Source organism: Euprymna scolopes, chromosome 6 (assembly GCF_053919585.1).
Source record: "Euprymna scolopes isolate OS-2025 chromosome 6, ASM5391958v1, whole genome shotgun sequence".
NCBI classification, from domain to species: domain Eukaryota; kingdom Metazoa; phylum Mollusca; class Cephalopoda; order Sepiida; family Sepiolidae; genus Euprymna; species Euprymna scolopes.
In genome coordinates, this window is record NC_136487.1 from 61,271,675 (window position 1) to 61,294,122 (window position 22,448).

A 22,448-nucleotide genomic window follows, 5' to 3' on the forward strand; every position below is an offset into this window, starting at 1 on the left:
CATGGATCTAACCACCTTTTACAATTTGGAGAGGAAAAGTTTTTGTTCTTGAAAAGAAAATTTAAAAAAAAAAAAAAGAAAAAAAGGTCTACCTCTTCTTTAACGGTTCCAAATTCTGGATCAAGTGCTTTAAATTGATATCTACATTCCTCGGACCGACCACAAAGTTTTCGAAAATCCAGTAGCGTAATTTCTCCTAACCTGGAAAAATACAAAAGAAAATAAGTTGGTAGACCAAAAATTATTGCTTATATTACAAAATGAATAATAAACATTTCTTTTAATTGTTACACTAAAAGGAAAATATCTAATTTGTGCATTTTTACTTTCTCAAATATTTATACAGAAATTTATTTCAAACGCAATTTTCTTTGAATGCATAATAAAAATTTGGTTCTTGTCCAGAATTCTCCCTGTATTAAAAAACAAAATTAAAGGAAAATCTCTATGAAATATTTATCCATTACAAAATGAAAATATCATGTTTGAAAAATCACATAAATTGATCAAGTATTTTCATTTTTATAAAGATAATAAAATTATATGACCACAAACAGAAGAGCAGCTGTCTTGTCCACCATTTTGAAAACAATCTTAAAAAAAACAAAACAAAGGGAGATAATTCAAGCATACTTCAAACTAGTTTTGGGACGATTAATCGGAATCGGAAAAATCAGAACTTTTTGGGGTATCGGAATTTGTAAAAATGTGTGTCTATTTTCTGATGCCCAAAACGATTCCTTTAATTATCTTTTTTTTTTATTTGATTTTGGTTTAAGAAAAATCTTCCACTGTAGTAATAATAAAATAAATGTTTATTGATTTTGAACTACCACTAAAGCTAATATGTAGAGATGAACATCCATAGGTATGTTTTTACATTTGAGAAAATATATGCCCATTAAACATGTGTTTTCATCGTGAGAAAAAGGAAATTTTTATAGTTAAATAGTTAGAGATTTATAAAGAATCGAAATGGATAATTGTATCAGAATCAGGAAAAATATTGGAATCGTTCCCTCACTAGTCCAAACTTGCAAGATTTTTGTTGTAATGCTTATGAATTCCCATTAATCACTTAAAAATGATTTTCTTTATAAAAATATAACAACTTGATCAATTTATGTAATTTTTGGATTATGATATTTTTGTTTCATCACGGGTGCACACATCATACTAATTTTCCTTTATTTTTATTATTTAATATAGGGTTAAACCATTGACAAGAACCTAAAATTTGATAGAAAATAATCGCCATATCATATGTAAAGCATAGGAAGGTAAGTATAGTCAACAGATCTTTGAGTAAAAATCAACAGTACATTTGGAAATAAGTACCCAGAATATAATACACACCCATATATGCAAATGTTTGTGTTTGTGTGTGGGGGGGTGTATAATGAAGGTAATAATATTATGCAAAAAAAAGCTTTTGTCCATGCCTTCATCACAATTTTTCCATCAGTCACAATTTTTTTCAATGTAATAAATACATTATGAAATTGGTCTCATTTCAAGACATCAGAGATCATTTCAGAAATAGAAAATATTACATTAATAGTAAATTATTCCCAACAAAGCAGATGTCATGACTGAAAATCAAAATCGAAACCTTGAGATCTTCAATCCGATGTCCTATCAACTGACTTATGAATGAATGAATGAATAGTGTTTGAAATCATTTTAATGATAATACAAAATAATTTATCTTTCTTTAACTACTTATTGGCATTAAAAACAATTTAATATATTAAAATTTAGGCCCATAATTAAAGTGTGTGTATATATATATATATATAAATTTTTACACAGTTCAGATCAATTTGAATAGGAATCAGTTTCCAAATGAAAAATAAAACTCAATATTTAGAAAATTAAATAGAGTTTAGAAAAATTATATCATTTATAACAGTTTAGGAAATTTCTAGAGTTCAAATGTAATCCAGGTTACTTCAAGCAAGAGTCCCCTGACATCAGAAAAAAAAAATCTGAATGCAATTCAGAAAAGAAATATGGAGGGAATTAACACATTCAAGGGTAAGAATCCAAACTATTAGACAAAATGTTAAACCTAATAATGCAATAAAAAGAAAAAAAATAGTCAAGAGGAAAATATTCAGAACATTCTGAAATAATAAAGGAGTAAAACCAAAAAGATTGAAGTTAATCGTACAAAGATAAAGGGAAAAAATTGGAAAAGCGCCATCCATCCCAGGCATAAAGATTAAAATGATACTTTTTTGTAGCCTTTTCTGATGACTGGGGTTTGAACTAAACTACTTGGAGTATCTTTATTTACCTTCAACGCCTCTAGAAACATATAATAAAACATATAATAAAACATATAATAAAACTTATTTAAAAACTTACAAAATAATATAATTTTGAATTTAATATATATTCAAGATTACATTATTCACCCGGTTTGAAATCAATATCATACTGACTTGACCTGTTACACCATTAATAAATAAATATTATGCTCTTATTAAATAAATAATTGAACACACTAACCAAAAGTACATTTTATATATATATATATATATATATATATATATATAAATTTTTTTTTATAATTATCAATAAATGTTTATTAGTAATTAGTTTTTCTTAACAAAAATGATTTTATTTCATTTCTAAACATTTACCAGCACTTTGTAAATACTGTATTTTTACAAAATTATTGGTGTCTGTTTCCTTTTGATTTTTCACCAATTCGCAATTATAACTTTTTCTTGTGAAAGCAAATAAGGTATTATTAGAACTCTGCAATCTATTCTAATTCATCCCCCCAAAATTGTGAATTTCCATTTTTGTGGTGATCACATGTAAACAGCCTGAAAAACTCAGTGTTAAAAATAAAATAAAACACCCTAAAAAAATCAGTTTCACATATAAATTTAACATAAAACGATCACCACTTTCAGATCACATAATATTTTAAGAATATAAAACCAATTTTGTTTGTTTTAAATCTTAGGTATGTTAATTTTCTTAATCGAATTTTAATATAATATATAATTTTGTTAAGACACACCTCCTTCCTCCAACTAACCCTAAGTGTTAATCCAAAAATTAAAATGACCAAGTGTGGTTTTATGACTTTACCAGTCATACTAAGTGTTAGTCATAAAAACTTTAGTAAACTGCCCTAAAAGTTTTGAATGGCCTAGAACAAAGATTATTTTTATATTAAAATTACATGCACAGCTACCCCCCTCCCTCACTCTAAAATATATATTTTTTTTCTTTTTATCATTGTTTTCATACATAATCGCATTAAAAAAAGTAGAATTTCATTGGGGAGGAGGGGATCTTTTAAATGTTATGTTTTTTAATTTGATGAACTTGTAAATGTTTCCCCTTTTTTATTGTATCCAAAATTTTGATAAACTCATTGTGATATTTTCATATTTCAGAGGATATATACCAGACTATGAGCCAAAAAAAAAAACATTTGTTTAAGCATTTAAAATCTTTTAATATTAAACTGTGAATTCTCTGAGAAGCATCATATAGGTGCGAAAATATATTTGAGCATTTCAAAAGGTTCCATCAGTGAATAATCAAGTTAACTCTACAGTAATTACTTTGCTTATCGTAATTTACCGATAAAAAAATTATATTAGACTCTGAAAGTAAATATTACATCTAGAAGTGGGAGTCCTAACCTGTAGTTCCATGACTTTGTCTTATATTGTAAACTAGCCTGGATGCCCGGCATTGCAGATGTGTGTTGAGAAAAAAAAAAAAGTGGTAGTAGGTATGCAGGCAAGCTTGAACCCATGACGTGAAGGTGAAAAAGAAAGTGAAAGAAAATCTGACATTTTACCGCTATTCTATGACACGATCGGAAGTCTAAAGAGTTCAAATTAAATGTAGTCAAAATGACTTGCAGAAATGGCATTGCTTTTAACCCTCCCATGAAAGCAAATTAGACACAAGGTCATTTTTAATGTGGGTGGAAAATCAGCTCCCCAAAAAAGGGGCACTCTGGCAGTATCCAAATAAATAGTAATTGTCTCAGTATGAAGGGTTTCCCCTATATTGACCAAAGACTAATTGCAGAACAGATACTACCCGGCTGGAAGGTCAGGCGGTTGGGGTTGCTTAAATTAGTTTCGCTTTATTTATACAAAAAAGACAAACAAACACTGGAGACGACGGCACAGTAGGAATTTTGTTTAACTCAATCAAAAAAAAAGATAGAGACAATGTACGTTTGCGAATGCGAGATATTATGATCTGGGAAGTATGTGAAAACTTCTTGCCGAATCTAACTGACGCGAGAAGCCCGATGCAAAAAGCTTTTCATGGTCATACACAAACGCTTGCGCCCATTTTACCTTTTATATATTAGACTATGGGGAGGGGGAGTGTACCCCGTATTACCCAGGTGTTTGGAGGTGTATGTGTTGGGGGTGGGGGTATAGATCAAAACAACCCTATTTAAAAAAAAAACCTTGGCCGGGTGTTTGGAGGTGCAAAAGAAAAAAGGTAGGCTCGAACCCGAAGCCTTGATGCAAAGGTGAAAACGAAAGCGAAAAAAAAAACCGAGACACCTAAAACCATCTCGGCCACGAGGGGAGAGGAAGTGAAAGCTGTGTTAATTTATCATTTATAAAGTGAAATTAACAGATGCTCGAAAGTTAAGTCGCGTGATGTTTGCAATTGACGCTGCAAGCCAGTTTCTGTTTCCCCCACCCCATCATTCGCTTTTTTATACTGAAAAGCAAAAGAAACATGCGGCGATTGAAAAATCTGGAAAAAATAGCGTGTGAAAGTCAGGCAAATTAAATACACATGCGACCTCCGTTCGTAACTCACACATATTATTTAGACAGCATATAAATAGTTTTAAGAAGGAGCGAGCCGACCGAGAAGCCCGGTGAAAAAAAGCCTTTTGCGGACATACAGAATAAGTGCACACACATACATACATACATACATACATACATACACACATTTTTGCTTTTATATATATAGATAAATAATAATTCTAATAAATACATGTTTATTTTCTGTTTTAAGGTTAGAAAAAAATTTTAAAAAATAAAAATATAAAAATCACTTTTGGAATCAGAAATAAGGTTAAAATTTTTCCAATGCTCCCAAAAGTTCCTATTTTCTTAATTCCTAATTCTAACCTAATAATAGTCGTCTCAATATGTGTGTGTGTGTGTGTGTGCATTTCCATCTCGTTACACAAAAAGTTAGTAAGTAAAACTTGCCGCATTTTCTAGTCCCTGAACAAGATGATTTCAAATTATTTTAAAAAAGGAGAAATCAGACAACCACCTCAGACTTAGCTTGTGACCTGAAATTAGTTTGGAAACAAATCTTTCATGCTGTAAAAAAAAAAAGTCTCAGTGGATGGTTTCATCAGAAATGATAATAATTTATATCTGCAATAATTGAATTTATGATGTGTATCTATCATCTTATATGAATATCTTGGTAATATAGTTAATCATTTTATATGAATATCTTGGTAATATAGTTAATCATTTTATATGAATATCTTGGTAATATAGTTAGTTATTTTATATGAATATCTTGGTAATATAGTTAGTTATCTTATATGAATATCTCGGTAATATAGTTAGTTATTTTATATGAATATCTTGGTAATATAGTTAGTTATTTTATATGAATATCTTGGTAATATAGTTAGTTATTTTATATGAATATCTTGGTAATATAGTTAATCATTTTATATGAATATCTTGGTAATATAGTTAGTTATTTTATATGAATATCTTGGTAATATAGTTAATCATTTTATATGAATATCTTGGTAATATAGTTAATCATTTTATATGAATATCTTGGTAATATAGTTAGTTATTTTATATGAATATCTTGGTAATATAGTTAGTTATTTTATATGAATATCTTGGTAATATAGTTAATCATTTTATATGAATATCTTGGTAATATAGTTAGTTATTTTATATGAATATCTTGGTAATATAGTTAGTTATTTTATATGAATATCTTGGTAATATAGTTAGTTATTTTATATGAATATCTTGGTAATATAGTTAATCATTTTATATGAATATCTTGGTAATATAGTTAGTTATTTTATATGAATATCTTGGTAATATAGTTAGTTATTTTATATGAATATCTTGGTAATATAGTTAATCATTTTATATGATATATTGGTAATATAGTTAGTTATTTTATATGAATATCTTGGTAATATAGTTAATCATTTTATATGAATATCTTGGTAATATAGTTAGTTATTTTATATGAATATCTTGGTAATATAGTTAGTTATTTATATGAATATCTTGGTAATATAGTTAGTTATTTTATATGAATATCTTGGAAATATAGTTAGTTATTTTATATGAATATCTTGGTAATATAGTTAATCATTTTATATGAATATCTTGGTAATATAGTTAGTTATTTTATATGAATATCTTGGTAATATAGCTAGTTATCTTATATGAATATCTTGGTAATATAGTTAATCATTTTATATGAATATCTTGGTAATATAGTTAGTTATTTTATATGAATATCTTGGTAATATAGTTAGTTATTTTATATGAATATCTTGGTAATATAGTTAGTTATTTTATATGAATATCTTGGTAATATAGTTAGTTATCTTATATGAATATCTTGGTAATATAGTTAGTTATCTTATATGAATATCTTGGTAATATAGTTAGTTATTTTATATGAATATCTTGGTAATATAGTTAGTTATTTTATATGAATATCTTGGTAATATAGTTAGTTATTTTATATGAATATCTTGGTAATATAGTTAGTTATTTTATATGAATATCTTGGTAATATAGTTAGTTATTTTATATGAATATCTTGGTAATATAGTTAGTTATTTTATATGAATATCTTGGTAATATAGTTAATCATTTTATATGAATATCTTGGTAATATAGTTAGTTATTTTATATGAATATCTTGGTAATATAGTTAGTTATTTTATATGAATATCTTGGTAATATAGTTAGTTATCTTATATGAATATCTTGGTAATATAGTTAGTTATTTTATATGAATATCTTGGTAATATAGTTAGTTATTTTATATGAATATCTTGGTAATATAGTTAATCATTTTATATGAATATCTTGGTAATATAGTTAATCATTTTATATGAATATCTTGGTAATATAGTTAGTTATTTTATATGAATATCTTGGTAATATAGTTAATCATTTTATATGAATATCTTGGTAATATAGTTAGTTATTTTATATGAATATCTTGGTAATATAGTTAGTTATTTTATATGAATATCTTGGTAATATAGTTAATCATTTTATATGAATATCTTGGTAATATAGTTAGTTATTTTATATGAATATCTTGGTAATATAGTTAGTTATTTTATATGAATATCTTGGTAATATAGTTAATCATTTTATATGAATATCTTGGTAATATAGTTAGTTATTTTATATGAATATCTTGGTAATATAGTTAATCATTTTATATGAATATCTTGGTAATATAGTTAATCATTTTATATGAATATCTTGGTAATATAGTTAGTTATTTTATATGAATATCTTGGTAATATAGTTAGTTATTTTATATGAATATCTTGGTAATATAGTTAATCATTTTATATGAATATCTTGGTAATATAGTTAGTTATTTTATATGAATATCTTGGTAATATAGTTAGTTATTTTATATGAATATCTTGGTAATATAGTTAGTTATTTTATATGAATATCTTGGTAATATAGTTAGTTATTTTATATGAATATCTTGATAATATAGTTAGTTATTTTATATGAATATCTTGGTAATATAGTTAGTTATCTTATATGAATATCTTGGTAATATAGTTAATCATTTTATATGAATATCTTGGTAATATAGTTAGTTATTTTATATGAATATCTTGGTAATATAGTTAATCATTTTATATGAATATCTTGGTAATATAGTTAGTTATTTTATATGAATATCTTGGTAATATAGTTAGTTATTTTATATGAATATCTTGGTAATATAGTTAGTTATCTTATATGAATATCTTGGTAATATAGTTAGTTATTTTATATGAATATCTTGGTAATATAGTTAGTTATTTTATATGAATATCTTGGTAATATAGTTAGTTATTTTATATGAATATCTTGGTAATATAGTTAATCATTTTATATGAATATCTTGGTAATATAGTTAGTTATTTTATATGAATATCTTGGTAATATAGTTAGTTATTTTATATGAATATCTTGGTAATATAGTTAATCATTTTATATGAATATCTTGGTAATATAGTTAGTTATTTTATATGAATATCTTGGTAATATAGTTAGTTATTTTATATGAATATCTTGGTAATATAGTTAGTTATTTTATATGAATATCTTGATAATATAGTTAGTTATTTTATATGAATATCTTGGTAATATAGTTAGTTATCTTATATGAATATCTTGGTAATATAGTTAATCATTTTATATGAATATCTTGGTAATATAGTTAGTTATTTTATATGAATATCTTGGTAATATAGTTAATCATTTTATATGAATATCTTGGTAATATAGTTAGTTATTTTATATGAATATCTTGGTAATATAGTTAGTTATTTTATATGAATATCTTGGTAATATAGTTAGTTATCTTATATGAATATCTTGGTAATATAGTTAGTTATTTTATATGAATATCTTGGTAATATAGTTAGTTATTTTATATGAATATCTTGGTAATATAGTTAGTTATTTTATATGAATATCTTGGTAATATAGTTAATCATTTTATATGAATATCTTGGTAATATAGTTAGTTATTTTATATGAATATCTTGGTAATATAGTTAGTTATTTTATATGAATATCTTGGTAATATAGTTAGTTATCTTATATGAATATCTTGGTAATATAGTTAGTTATTTTATATGAATATCTTGGTAATATAGTTAGTTATTTTATATGAATATCTTGGTAATATAGTTAATCATTTTATATGAATATCTTGGTAATATAGTTAATCATTTTATATGAATATCTTGGTAATATAGTTAGTTATTTTATATGAATATCTTGGTAATATAGTTAGTTATTTTATATGAATATCTTGGTAATATAGTTAGTTATTTTATATGAATATCTTGGTAATATAGTTAATCATTTTATATGAATATCTTGGTAATATAGTTAGTTATTTTATATGAATATCTTGGTAATATAGTTAGTTATCTTATATGAATATCTTAGTAATATAGTTAGTTATTTTATATGAATATCTTGGTAATATAGTTAGTTATTTTATATGAATATCTTGGTAATATAGTTAGTTATTTTATATGAATATCTTGGTAATATAGTTAATCATTTTATATGAATATCTTGGTAATATAGTTAGTTATTTTATATGAATATCTTGGTAATATAGTTAGTTATCTTATATGAATATCTTGGTAATATAGTTAGTTATTTTATATGAATATCTTGGTAATATAGTTAGTTATTTTATATGAATATCTTGGTAATATAGTTAGTTATCTTATATGAATATCTTGGTAATATAGTTAGTTATTTTATATGAATATCTTGGTAATATAGTTAGTTATTTTATATGAATATCTTGGTAATATAGTTAATCATTTTATATGAATATCTTGGTAATATAGTTAGTTATTTTATATGAATATCTTGGTAATATAGTTAATCATTTTATATGAATATCTTGGTAATATAGTTAATCATTTTATATGAATATCTTGGTAATATAGTTAATCATTTTATATGAATATCTTGGTAATATAGTTAGTTATTTTATATGAATATCTTGGTAATATAGTTAGTTATTTTATATGAATATCTTGGTAATAAAGTTAGTTATTTTATATGAATATCTTGGTAATATAGTAAATCATTTTATATGAATATCTTGGTAATATAGTTAATCATTTTATATGAATATCTTGGTAATATAGTTAGTTATTTTATATGAATATCTTGGTAATATAGTTAGTTATCTTATATGAATATCTCGGTAATATAGTTAGTTATTTTATATGAATATCTTGGTAATATAGTTAGTTATTTTATATGAATATCTTGGTAATATAGTTAGTTATTTTATATGAATATCTTGGTAATATAGTTAATCATTTTATATGAATATCTTGGTAATATAGTTAGTTATTTTATATGAATATCTTGGTAATATAGTTAATCATTTTATATGAATATCTTGGTAATATAGTTAATCATTTTATATGAATATCTTGGTAATATAGTTAGTTATTTTATATGAATATCTTGGTAATATAGTTAGTTATTTTATATGAATATCTTGGTAATATAGTTAATCATTTTATATGAATATCTTGGTAATATAGTTAGTTATTTTATATGAATATCTTGGTAATATAGTTAGTTATTTTATATGAATATCTTGGTAATATAGTTAGTTATTTTATATGAATATCTTGGTAATATAGTTAATCATTTTATATGAATATCTTGGTAATATAGTTAGTTATTTTATATGAATATCTTGGTAATATAGTTAATCATTTTATATGATATATTGGTAATATAGTTAGTTATTTTATATGAATATCTTGGTAATATAGTTAATCATTTTATATGAATATCTTGGTAATATAGTTAGTTATTTTATATGAATATCTTGGTAATATAGTTAGTTATTTTATATGAATATCTTGGTAATATAGTTAGTTATTTTATATGAATATCTTGGAAATATAGTTAGTTATTTTATATGAATATCTTGGTAATATAGTTAATCATTTTATATGAATATCTTGGTAATATAGTTAGTTATTTTATATGAATATCTTGGTAATATAGTTAGTTATCTTATATGAATATCTTGGTAATATAGTTAATCATTTTATATGAATATCTTGGTAATATAGTTAGTTATTTTATATGAATATCTTGGTAATATAGTTAGTTATTTTATATGAATATCTTGGTAATATAGTTAGTTATCTTATATGAATATCTTGGTAATATAGTTAGTTATCTTATATGAATATCTTGGTAATATAGTTAGTTATCTTATATGAATATCTTGGTAATATAGTTAGTTATTTTATATGAATATCTTGGTAATATAGTTAGTTATTTTATATGAATATCTTGGTAATATAGTTAGTTATTTTATATGAATATCTTGGTAATATAGTTAGTTATTTTATATGAATATCTTGGTAATATAGTTAGTTATTTTATATGAATATCTTGGTAATATAGTTAGTTATTTTATATGAATATCTTGGTAATATAGTTAATCATTTTATATGAATATCTTGGTAATATAGTTAATCATTTTATATGAATATCTTGGTAATATAGTTAGTTATTTTATATGAATATCTTGGTAATATAGTTAATCATTTTATATGAATATCTTGGTAATATAGTTAGTTATTTTATATGAATATCTTGGTAATATAGTTAGTTATTTTATATGAATATCTTGGTAATATAGTTAATCATTTTATATGAATATCTTGGTAATATAGTTAGTTATTTTATATGAATATCTTGGTAATATAGTTAATCATTTTATATGAATATCTTGGTAATATAGTTAGTTATTTTATATGAATATCTTGGTAATATAGTTAGTTATTTTATATGAATATCTTGGTAATATAGTTAATCATTTTATATGAATATCTTGGTAATATAGTTAGTTATTTTATATGAATATCTTGGTAATATAGTTAATCATTTTATATGAATATCTTGGTAATATAGTTAATCATTTTATATGAATATCTTGGTAATATAGTTAGTTATTTTATATGAATATCTTGGTAATATAGTTAATCATTTTATATGAATATCTTGGTAATATAGTTAGTTATTTTATATGAATATCTTGGTAATATAGTTAGTTATTTTATATAAATATCTTGGTAATATAGTTAATCATTTTATATGAATATCTTGGTAATATAGTTAGTTATTTTATATGAATATCTTGGTAATATAGTTAGTTATTTTATATGAATATCTTGGTAATATAGTTAGTTATTTTATATGAATATCTTGGTAATATAGTTAATCATTTTATATGAATATCTTGGTAATATAGTTAGTTATTTTATATGAATATCTTGGTAATATAGTTAGTTATTTTATATGAATATCTTGGTAATATAGTTAGTTATTTTATATGAATATCTTGGTAATATAGTTAGTTATTTTATATGAATATCTTGGTAATATAGTTAGTTATTTTATATGAATATCTTGGTAATATAGTTAATCATTTTATATGAATATCTTGGTAATATAGTTAATCATTTTATATGAATATCTTGGTAATATAGTTAGTTATTTTATATGAATATCTTGGTAATATAGTTAATCATTTTATATGAATATCTTGGTAATATAGTTAGTTATTTTATATGAATATCTTGGTAATATAGTTAGTTATTTTATATGAATATCTTGGTAATATAGTTAATCATTTTATATGAATATCTTGGTAATATAGTTAGTTATTTTATATGAATATCTTGGTAATATAGTTAATCATTTTATATGAATATCTTGGTAATATAGTTAGTTATTTTATATGAATATCTTGGTAATATAGTTAGTTATTTTATATGAATATCTTGGTAATATAGTTAATCATTTTATATGAATATCTTGGTAATATAGTTAGTTATTTTTATATGAATATCTTGGTAATATAGTTAGTTATTTTATATGAATATCTTGGTAATATAGTTAATCATTTTATATGAATATCTTGGTAATATAGTTAGTTATTTTATATGAATATCTTGGTAATATAGTTAGTTATTTTATATGAATATCTTGGTAATATAGTTAATCATTTTATATGAATATCTTGGTAATATAGTTAGTTATTTTATATGAATATCTTGGTAATATAGTTAATCATTTTATATGAATATCTTGGTAATATAGTTAGTTATTTTATATGAATATCTTGGTAATATAGTTAGTTATTTTATATGAATATCTTGGTAATATAGTTAATCATTTTATATGAATATCTTGGTAATATAGTTAGTTATTTTATATGAATATCTTGGTAATATAGTTAGTTATTTTATATGAATATCTTGGTAATATAGTTAGTTCATTTTATATGAATATCTTGGTAATATAGTTAGTTATTTTATATGAATATCTTGGTAATATAGTTAGTTATTTTATATGAATATCTTGGTAATATAGTTAATCATTTTATATGAATATCTTGGTAATATAGTTAGTAATTTTATATGAATATCTTGGTAATATAGTTAGTTCATTTTATATGAATATCTTGATAATATAGTAAATTATTTTATATGAATATCTTGGTAATATAGTTAATCATTTTATATGAATATCTTGGTAATATAGTTAGTTATTTTATATGAATATCTTGGTAATATAGTTAGTTATTTTATATGAATATCTTGGTAATATAGTTAGTTATTTTATATGAATATCTTGATAATATAGTTAGTTATTTTATATGAATATCTTGGTAATATAGTTAGTTATCTTATATGAATATCTTGGTAATATAGTTAATCATTTTATATGAATATCTTGGTAAATATAGTTAGTTATTTTATATGAATATCTTGGTATATAGTTAATCATTTTATATGAATATCTTGGTAATATAGTTAGTTATTTTATATGAATATCTTGGTAATATAGTTAGTTATTTTATATGAATATCTTGGTAATATAGTTAGTTATCTTATATGAATATCTTGGTAATATAGTTAGTTATTTTATATGAATATCTTGGTAATATAGTTAGTTATTTTATATGAATATCTTGGTAATATAGTTAGTTATTTTATATGAATATCTTGGTAATATAGTTAATCATTTTATATGAATATCTTGGTAATATAGTTAGTTATTTTATATGAATATCTTGGTAATATAGTTAGTTATTTTATATGAATATCTTGGTAATATAGTTAGTTATCTTATATGAATATCTTGGTAATATAGTTAGTTATTTTATATGAATATCTTGGTAATATAGTTAGTTATTTTATATGAATATCTTGGTAATATAGTTAATCATTTTATATGAATATCTTGGTAATATAGTTAATCATTTTATATGAATATCTTGGTAATATAGTTAGTTATTTTATATGAATATCTTGGTAATATAGTTAGTTATTTTATATGAATATCTTGGTAATATAGTTAGTTATTTTATATGAATATCTTGGTAATATAGTTAATCATTTTATATGAATATCTTGGTAATATAGTTAGTTATTTTATATGAATATCTTGGTAATATAGTTAGTTATCTTATATGAATATCTTAGTAATATAGTTAGTTATTTTATATGAATATCTTGGTAATATAGTTAGTTATTTTATATGAATATCTTGGTAATATAGTTAGTTATTTTATATGAATATCTTGGTAATATAGTTAATCATTTTATATGAATATCTTGGTAATATAGTTAGTTATTTTATATGAATATCTTGGTAATATAGTTAGTTATCTTATATGAATATCTCGGTAATATAGTTAGTTATTTTATATGAATATCTTGGTAATGTAGTTAGTTATTTTATATGAATATCTTGGTAATATAGTTAGTTATCTTATATGAATATCTTGGTAATATAGTTAGTTATTTTATATGAATATCTTGGTAATATAGTTAGTTATTTTATATGAATATCTTGGTAATATAGTTAATCATTTTATATGAATATCTTGGTAATATAGTTAGTTATTTTATATGAATATCTTGGTAATATAGTTAATCATTTTATATGAATATCTTGGTAATATAGTTAATCATTTTATATGAATATCTTGGTAATATAGTTAATCATTTTATATGAATATCTTGGTAATATAGTTAGTTATTTTATATGAATATCTTGGTAATATAGTTAGTTATTTTATATGAATATCTTGGTAATATAGTTAGTTATTTTATATGAATATCTTGGTAATATAGTTAATCATTTTATATGAATATCTTGGTAATATAGTTAATCATTTTATATGAATATCTTGGTAATATAGTTAATCATTTTATATGAATATCTTGGTAATATAGTTAGTTATTTTATATGAATATCTTGGTAATATAGTTAGTAATCTTATATGAATATCTTGGTAATATAGTTAGTTATTTTATATGAATATCTTGGTAATATAGTTAGTTATTTTATATGAATATCTTGGTAATATAGTTAGTTATTTTATATGAATATCTTGGTAATATAGTTAGTTATCTTATATGAATATCTTGGTAATATAGTTAGATAAATAGTGAGTGATACTAGAGGGTGTACACTAGTAGATTAAGAAGTAAATTTAAAAAATTACCTTTTAGGAATTGTAATCATATAAGGAGTTTCTGAAATGTCAAAATAATAAAGTACTTTTGTTTCTTGTTGGCCCGTTGTTGATGATGATGGTGGAGCTGCTGCTGCTGCTGAAAGTAAAAAAAACAAAAAAAAAAACAATGGTTAAAATAAATAAATAAAAAGAACATTAAACTTCAGTACTTATGCAGAATACGGATTGTATTATCGTCGCAATTATCTGGATTGTTTATGTAAAATGCCAGAAGGTGCCAAACGAAAATGTTGTTTTTCATACAAACGCCGGCCAATATATTATTCCTGTTATTACAAAGATAATTTAATGCAAAATTAATTGAAAAATAAAACCAATATTTATTTTTGTTGTTATGAAGAAAATACATGGAATAATTATTGGATGATTTTTTTATGAAACTTTAACAAAATTAAAATTCAAATAAAAAAAGACATTCATTGTAAGATTCATGAATAAATATTTAATTTTTGAATAACAACTGATATCAAGCAAAAATATTTCTTTAATTTTTTTTTTTTTAAATAATTTTTTCTTATGATTTTTTTTTTCAAATCAAGATATATATAATTAATAATAACAAAACAATGATAGCAAATAAATGCTTTCTTAAATGACTTTAGCTGGTACGTTTCATTGGCTCAGCATTTTATAGAAACTGCCCAGAAAATTCTGACAATAGCATAGTCCTTATTCTATATAAGTACCAACTTTTTCAATTATTTTTTTTTTTAGAAGCTGACATTCAATTTTCTGTTAAAAATATAAGTTAACATTTCTTCATTTTTGTCTTAAAAAATATGGCTACCTTGAATACTTTGAGAATACTATGAGAGGATTGACAATCTCTACACATCACCCACCAGCAATTCTTCCCCCTTTATCAGAAACATTACCTGTGGAATGTGAGGACAAAATAGAGAAGTGAGAGGTATGAGGCTAGCAAAAATCAACCAAAGGTTCACTTTCTAGTTTCCATTTAATCCAAGATTCAATGTTTTTTCCCAAAATTAGATTCAATAATCAAAATCTAATTTAATTTTTATTTTTATTGGTAGATTATGGTAAGTAAAGTAAATATTCTAGAGTTCACTTGCATAATCCGGTATCAAACCTTTTGAATTGAAATGCTCAAATTTCTTTCCACTAATTGTCTATATGATGCCTCTCAAAATTTACAGTTTAATATTAAATGATTTTAAATGCTTGGACAATTTTTATTGTTTGTTTGTTAAAGAAACCAAAACTTTTAATCTCTTTAAGAACTCCGGTGAAGCTAAAATCTAATATGAAAGTTTAAGTGTGCTAATTAAAAATAAAAATATTACTTGATCGAAATTATGATGCTCTTATTTTAGTATTAAGATTCATTAAACTGATGACAGTATGCTCGTTGCCACTGCCTTCAATAAGTTGAAAGCTTTCTACTTCTGAGCTGGAACCCTTTTGTTAAAAATGGAGGATGAGAGTGCATCCAAGCAAATGTGATTAAATGCTTTAAAAAATGGTATAAACCTTTGATTTTGTGTAGCATGTAGTGTCTGTTGGCAGACAAAAAAAAAAAAAGGAAATAATAAAAATAATCAATGGCTGCTGCTTCTAACTATATGCTGACAATCTCATGAAGTAACAAGATTTTTTGTTACCTCGTATGCAAATAAGATGCAGCCAGTTTGAATAAAAAGCCTGTTTGACAGCAGTGTGTCAAACTTGGAGTTGAAAGCTTTGACAGGAGTGTGTCGATTTAACAACAGAAATTGTTAATTGAAAATACAGAATAGTTAACTATCCATTTGGGAAAGTGCAGAATACTTAGCAATTATTTAATAACAGCAGGAAGAACATAACAATTCCTCTGAAGTTAACATTTTATAATGCATTAAATACACAGACAGACAAATATATATATATATATATATATATATATATATATATGTCTACTTCATTTAATCACATAAATTAATATACAAAACTATAGATTTATGCATAAACTTTAAATATTTACTTCAACAGTGCTCAATACGTAGGCAGTGCCAGGTAGTAAGTTATAAAATATATATGGTGATTACGCTACACAGAATATTCTGTGTTTCATCCAAGCTAACATAAGCCTGATGAATATTAGCGTGGATGAAATGCGGAATATTCTGTGTAGCTTAATTGCCATATATATTTTATAACTTACTACTTACTATATATATATATATATATATATATATATATATATACATACTCCTAAAAATTTGTTTTTTTTTTGTGCATTGATATTCATATTAAAAAAAGAATATATAACTTTGTTATATATGGCTCGTGGAATTACATTCATCTGCAAAAAAATCTAGCTAATTTGCATATTTTTTTAAATGCTCATTTTAATTAATTCCCTATTAGTTTTTAAGTTTTCTTCTGGGATCATCTTTAGTTAAATATTATGTGTAATTATATTCATGCAGATATTCTACATGAGTTATTCTTGCGTAATATTTGCGTAAAAAGGTTAGAGTAAACACAAACCTCTTTCTATATATATGTATGTATGTGTACATGTGTTTGTTTAAAAAATTTTGCCTACCAAACTCCTCTGTCAGTTTTTAGTTTACAGACATGAAACTTATAAAACTTAATATATAGCTTCTATCTTTACATCTTTAACGCTCTGATCCCCATCTGGCATCAATTGAAATGGATGGCTCTCGTCTTGGGGAGGCTCCATATTTTGACAAGCTTGTGGGTTTGACCTTTACTCCTGATCTTAAATGGAATACGTACATCAGGTCTGTTGCCAAGGACGCTGGGAAAATGGTGGGATCCTTCTACCGCTCCAGAAGATATCTCACTACTGATGCAATTCTCTATCTGTATAAAAGCCAAGTATGTCCAAGGATGGAGTACTGCTGCCACATCTGGGCAGGAGCTGCTAAAAACAGCTTATCCTGCCTTGACAGAGTACAAAATAGACTTTGTAGCTTAGTGGGGGATACCCTTCTCTCTTCCCTGCAGCCTCTCTCCCACAGAAGAGATGTTGTGAGCCTGTCTTTGTTTTATTGTTATTTTCATGGCAAGTGCTCGTTCGAGCTCCAATCTCCCGTCCCCCCACCCTCGCCAATCTTTCACGAGAAACACCCGTCTGGTTGAAACTACTGTCAATAATTTTCCCCACTCTTAATCTGTGCCTAAATCAAAACGTAGATTCCATGAGCAGAGCTTCTTTCTCAGAAGTGAACGACTGTGGAACTCTCTTCCATTTACCTGTTTCCCACCTGACTACAACTTGGATGTCTTCAAGTCCAACATAAACAAATTCCTGACAAACCGCATTCTTAAGAAAGACACTACCAAATCTACAATACTATCTCATTGATTACTGTACACGTAATAACCCTTATCCCTGAGTGGCCTCCGGGCCTTGATTAGTGGTGACCTCAATGTAAAAAAAAAAAAAAAAAAAAAAAAAAAAAAAAAAAAAAAAAAAAAAGGGTATTTCTTTTTTTTTTTTTTTTTACATAGGCATCACCACATTATCAAGGCCAAGAGGCCACTCAAGGATAAGGGTTAAAGAGTGTACAATAGAAATTTGACAATATAGTAATCATTAGTAATGAAAATTTGGTAAATTTGATAACTTATATGGAACGGCTCGTCAAGAACTTATTTACGTTAGACTTGAACACAACCATATTGTAGTCAGCCGGAAAGCAGGAAAACGGAAGACAATTCCACAGGCGTGCAGTTCTAAGAAAGAAGCTTTGTTCATGGAATCTACGTTTAGGTTTAGGCACAGATAAAGAGTGGGGGGAATTATTGATAGTGTTTACAGCTAGACGAGTGTTTCTTGTGAAAGTTTTGCGAGGGGGGACCATAGATTGAAGCTCAGTCGAACACTTTCCATGAAAATAACGATACATTAGAGACAAACTCGCAACATCTGTTCTGTGAGATAGAGGTTGCAAGGAAGAGAAAAGGACATCTCCTACGAGGCTACGAAGTCTATTTTGAACTCTATCAAGGCAGGACAAGTCCTTTCTAGCAGCTCCTGCCCAGATGTGGCAACGGTATTCCATCCTTGGACGTACCTGGCTCTTATATAGATAGAGAATTGCATCAGCAGTGAGATATCTACCGGATCGATAGAAAGATCCCACCATTTTTCCAGCGGCCTTGGCAACAGATTTGATGTACGTATTCCATTTAAGATCAGGAGTAATGGTCAAGCCAAGAAGCTTGTCAAAACTTGAGGCCTCCTGAAGACGAGAGCCATTCATTTCAATTGATGCCAGATGTGGATCAGAATGTTGATGATGTAAAGAGAGAAGCTTGGTTTTAGATGCATTAAAAGTAACCAGCCACTCCTTACCCCATTGTACTACATGCTCAAGATCAGAGGAGAGAGAATTGGAGAGAACTTGGTCGTTTACTGTAATAGATGTGCTACCATAAATGGTAGTGTCGTCAGCATAGATATCTACAAATGATGTAAGGATGTGATTTGGAAGATCATTAATGTAGATCAGGAAAAGAGTTGGGCCCAGGATGGACCCCTGAGGGACACCGGCATTAATACTGTGAGCTTCTGATTTTTGCCCCTCAACTACTACTCTTATGAACCTATCAGAAAGAAATGATTTAATAATTGAGAAGACATTTCCAGCAATACCATAGCTAAAGATCTTATGAAGTAAACCTTTATGCCATACCCTATCAAAGGCCTTAGATATGTCAAGAGCAATTGCCCTAGAAAGGTTGCCTCCGTCGAGAGATTTGCTAATCCTATGAGATATAACTGTAAGCACATCTGCTGTAGATCTAGCAGAACGGAAACCATATTGAGTGTCACTAAGAAGGTTATTTTTGTTGAGATGGTTGATTACTTCTGTATTTAACACAGATTCCAGCAACTTACTCATGACGCACAGGAGACTTATTGGCCTGTACTGAGAGGGGGATGAGCGATCACCTGAATACTTAAATACAGGGCATACTGATGAAGTTTTCCAGGGAGATGGGAAACTATTCTCCTTAAGACAACGTTTAAACAGTTTTGTAAGTATGGGCGCTAGTTCAGGTTGAAGTTTTTTGAGTACTATAATTGGAATACCGTCAGGGCCAGTTGCTTTACTGGAATCAAGGTTTTTGATTAGCTTGGCAACATCACGTACAGATATATGTATATCACATAGCGTGTTTTCTGATACAGGAGGAAATATTGGGGGTCGGCGGCCTTGATCGCAAAGGGTAGAATTAGCTGCAAAGTTCTTGACAAAGAGTTTGGCTTTGTCTGATGCTGACGAGATTACCTCAGGTCCATTGATAATAGTTGGGATGGAGCACACGCTTCTGTTCAGGATTCTGTTTGCTATTTGCCAAAACTGGTGGGAACCAAGCCGCTGCTCAGCTCCTTTGGACTTAACAGATTGAGCATACAACTCTCTTGCATTCTTTATTACTTTCTTACAATGGTTGCTGGCAGTCCTGAAAGCGGTTTTAGTTTTCATACATCTATTACGTTGGAAACAGTGGGAAAAGTGATTTCTGTGCGCAATGGCAGCAGCACATTCTGGAGAGAACCATGGCTGGCTGTTAGGTTTTTGCTGAAACTTTTTCGAGGGTATGAAACGGTCAATACCTACAATTAACCATTCCGTCAGGTCTAATACTATAGAGGACACATCCTTTTTAAACATGGAATGCAGAGGTAGATCAGATATAAATGTACGGAAGCTATCCCAGTCAGCCTTAGTGTATCGATATACTGTACGATGGAGAGGTACGTCTGGGGACTTATTACATTTCATTTTTATCTTAATTGATACAACAGAGTGGTCGGAAGATCCAAGAGGCGACAGAACAGAAACTGAACATAGTTCAGGGCAAGTTGTGAGAAAAAGGTCTAGTAGGCTTGTATACTGGCTGTCATTGTCGGGCACACGGGTGGGTTCCTGAACAATCTGAGTGAGGTCATAGGCAATGGAGAAATCATGACGCAACCTCCCCTCATCATCGGTCTTGTTAGAGTGGGTCAACCATTCGACGTTGTGAACACTGAAGTCACCACATACGTGAATGTTAGCTGAAGGATAAGCAGATAGGACTTGGTCAATTTTCTCAGATATGCTTTGAAAGATAGTAACTCCGCTGTTATGGGGGCGATAGAGAGTAAATATAAATGCCGTAGTGTGAGTTAAAGCAACCCGGAAGCACATATAGGGTAAGTTAGGATCTTCCCTGGAGATGTCCCTACCACATGGAAAGTTATCCCTAATATAGGCACATATTCCATGCCCATGGCGATCTTGGGGGTCAGATTTAGAAGTTAAGTTAGAGTATCCTTTAATTGCGAACTCTTCTAGGGAAATAGCCTGTCCAATACCAGTTTCACTTAAAAATAAAAGGTCTGGTTTAGTCTCCTGTAATTGGGTTTCAACCTCTGGAAGGTTAGAACGTAGACCCCTGATGTTGGAGAAGGAGACATGGTAGTAGGGGTCTACATTGGAAGTTGGAGAACCGGGTTTAATCGTGTATTTTTTCTTGAAACTTGTCATGATGAATTTTTGGAATTTGTGGACTAGGTCGTCAGATTTACTTAGAGCAGGACAGAGAGGGGAAACTAAGAGAGAAAAAGAAACGAAGAATTTTTTTGAATTTTTTTATTTGTAGCTAATGATAAGGTAAAGCCGTAACAATTACCCACTAGTATGGCATCGAGAGGCCCCACCAGAAGCTACTGCATGGTCCAGAATCCATTCACCAAATGGCAATACAGCAGCCCCAGTACTTTGCACCTGCTGATAGGACAGCCTCCTTAGTGGTTAATCCAAGGTTCGGGTCCCTGACTATCAGGCGGATAACGTCAGCTCAGACAAAACGTTTACCTCCAGCACCCTTACTAGTGACATGGCTACAAGGATAGACATAGAAACAGAAAATCTCCGCCATCTCTGCCAACTGTTCGCGCAAAATACTGCCAACCTAGAAAACAGCTTTTTCTTCTCCCTTTGTCAGAAAAATCACTCATTAAAAAATGAGGACTGAGGGACAAATAAGAAGAAGCGAGAGTAACAGGAGCTGCCGATAATGCA

General features: G+C 26.6%; 1 protein-coding gene across 11 annotated transcripts in view; it reads right to left on the reverse strand.

Moving 5' to 3' along the window:
- Positions 1–22,448, reverse strand: part of LOC145277655 (dixin-like) — a 326,945-nt gene that overhangs the window by 3,550 nt on the left and 300,947 nt on the right. For 7 of the 11 annotated variants that reach the window (XM_080129262.1, XM_080129263.1, XM_080129266.1 and 4 more), the window contains 2 exons: positions 15,361–15,469; positions 93–201 (listed from right to left, as the gene is read on the reverse strand). In XM_080129262.1, the coding sequence (XP_079985388.1) occupies positions 93–201; positions 15,361–15,469 (218 nt within the window). The remainder of the gene's footprint in view (positions 1–92; positions 202–15,360; positions 15,470–22,448) is intronic. The other 4 variants (XM_080129265.1, XM_080129267.1, XM_080129264.1 and 1 more) reach the window with 2 other exon arrangements.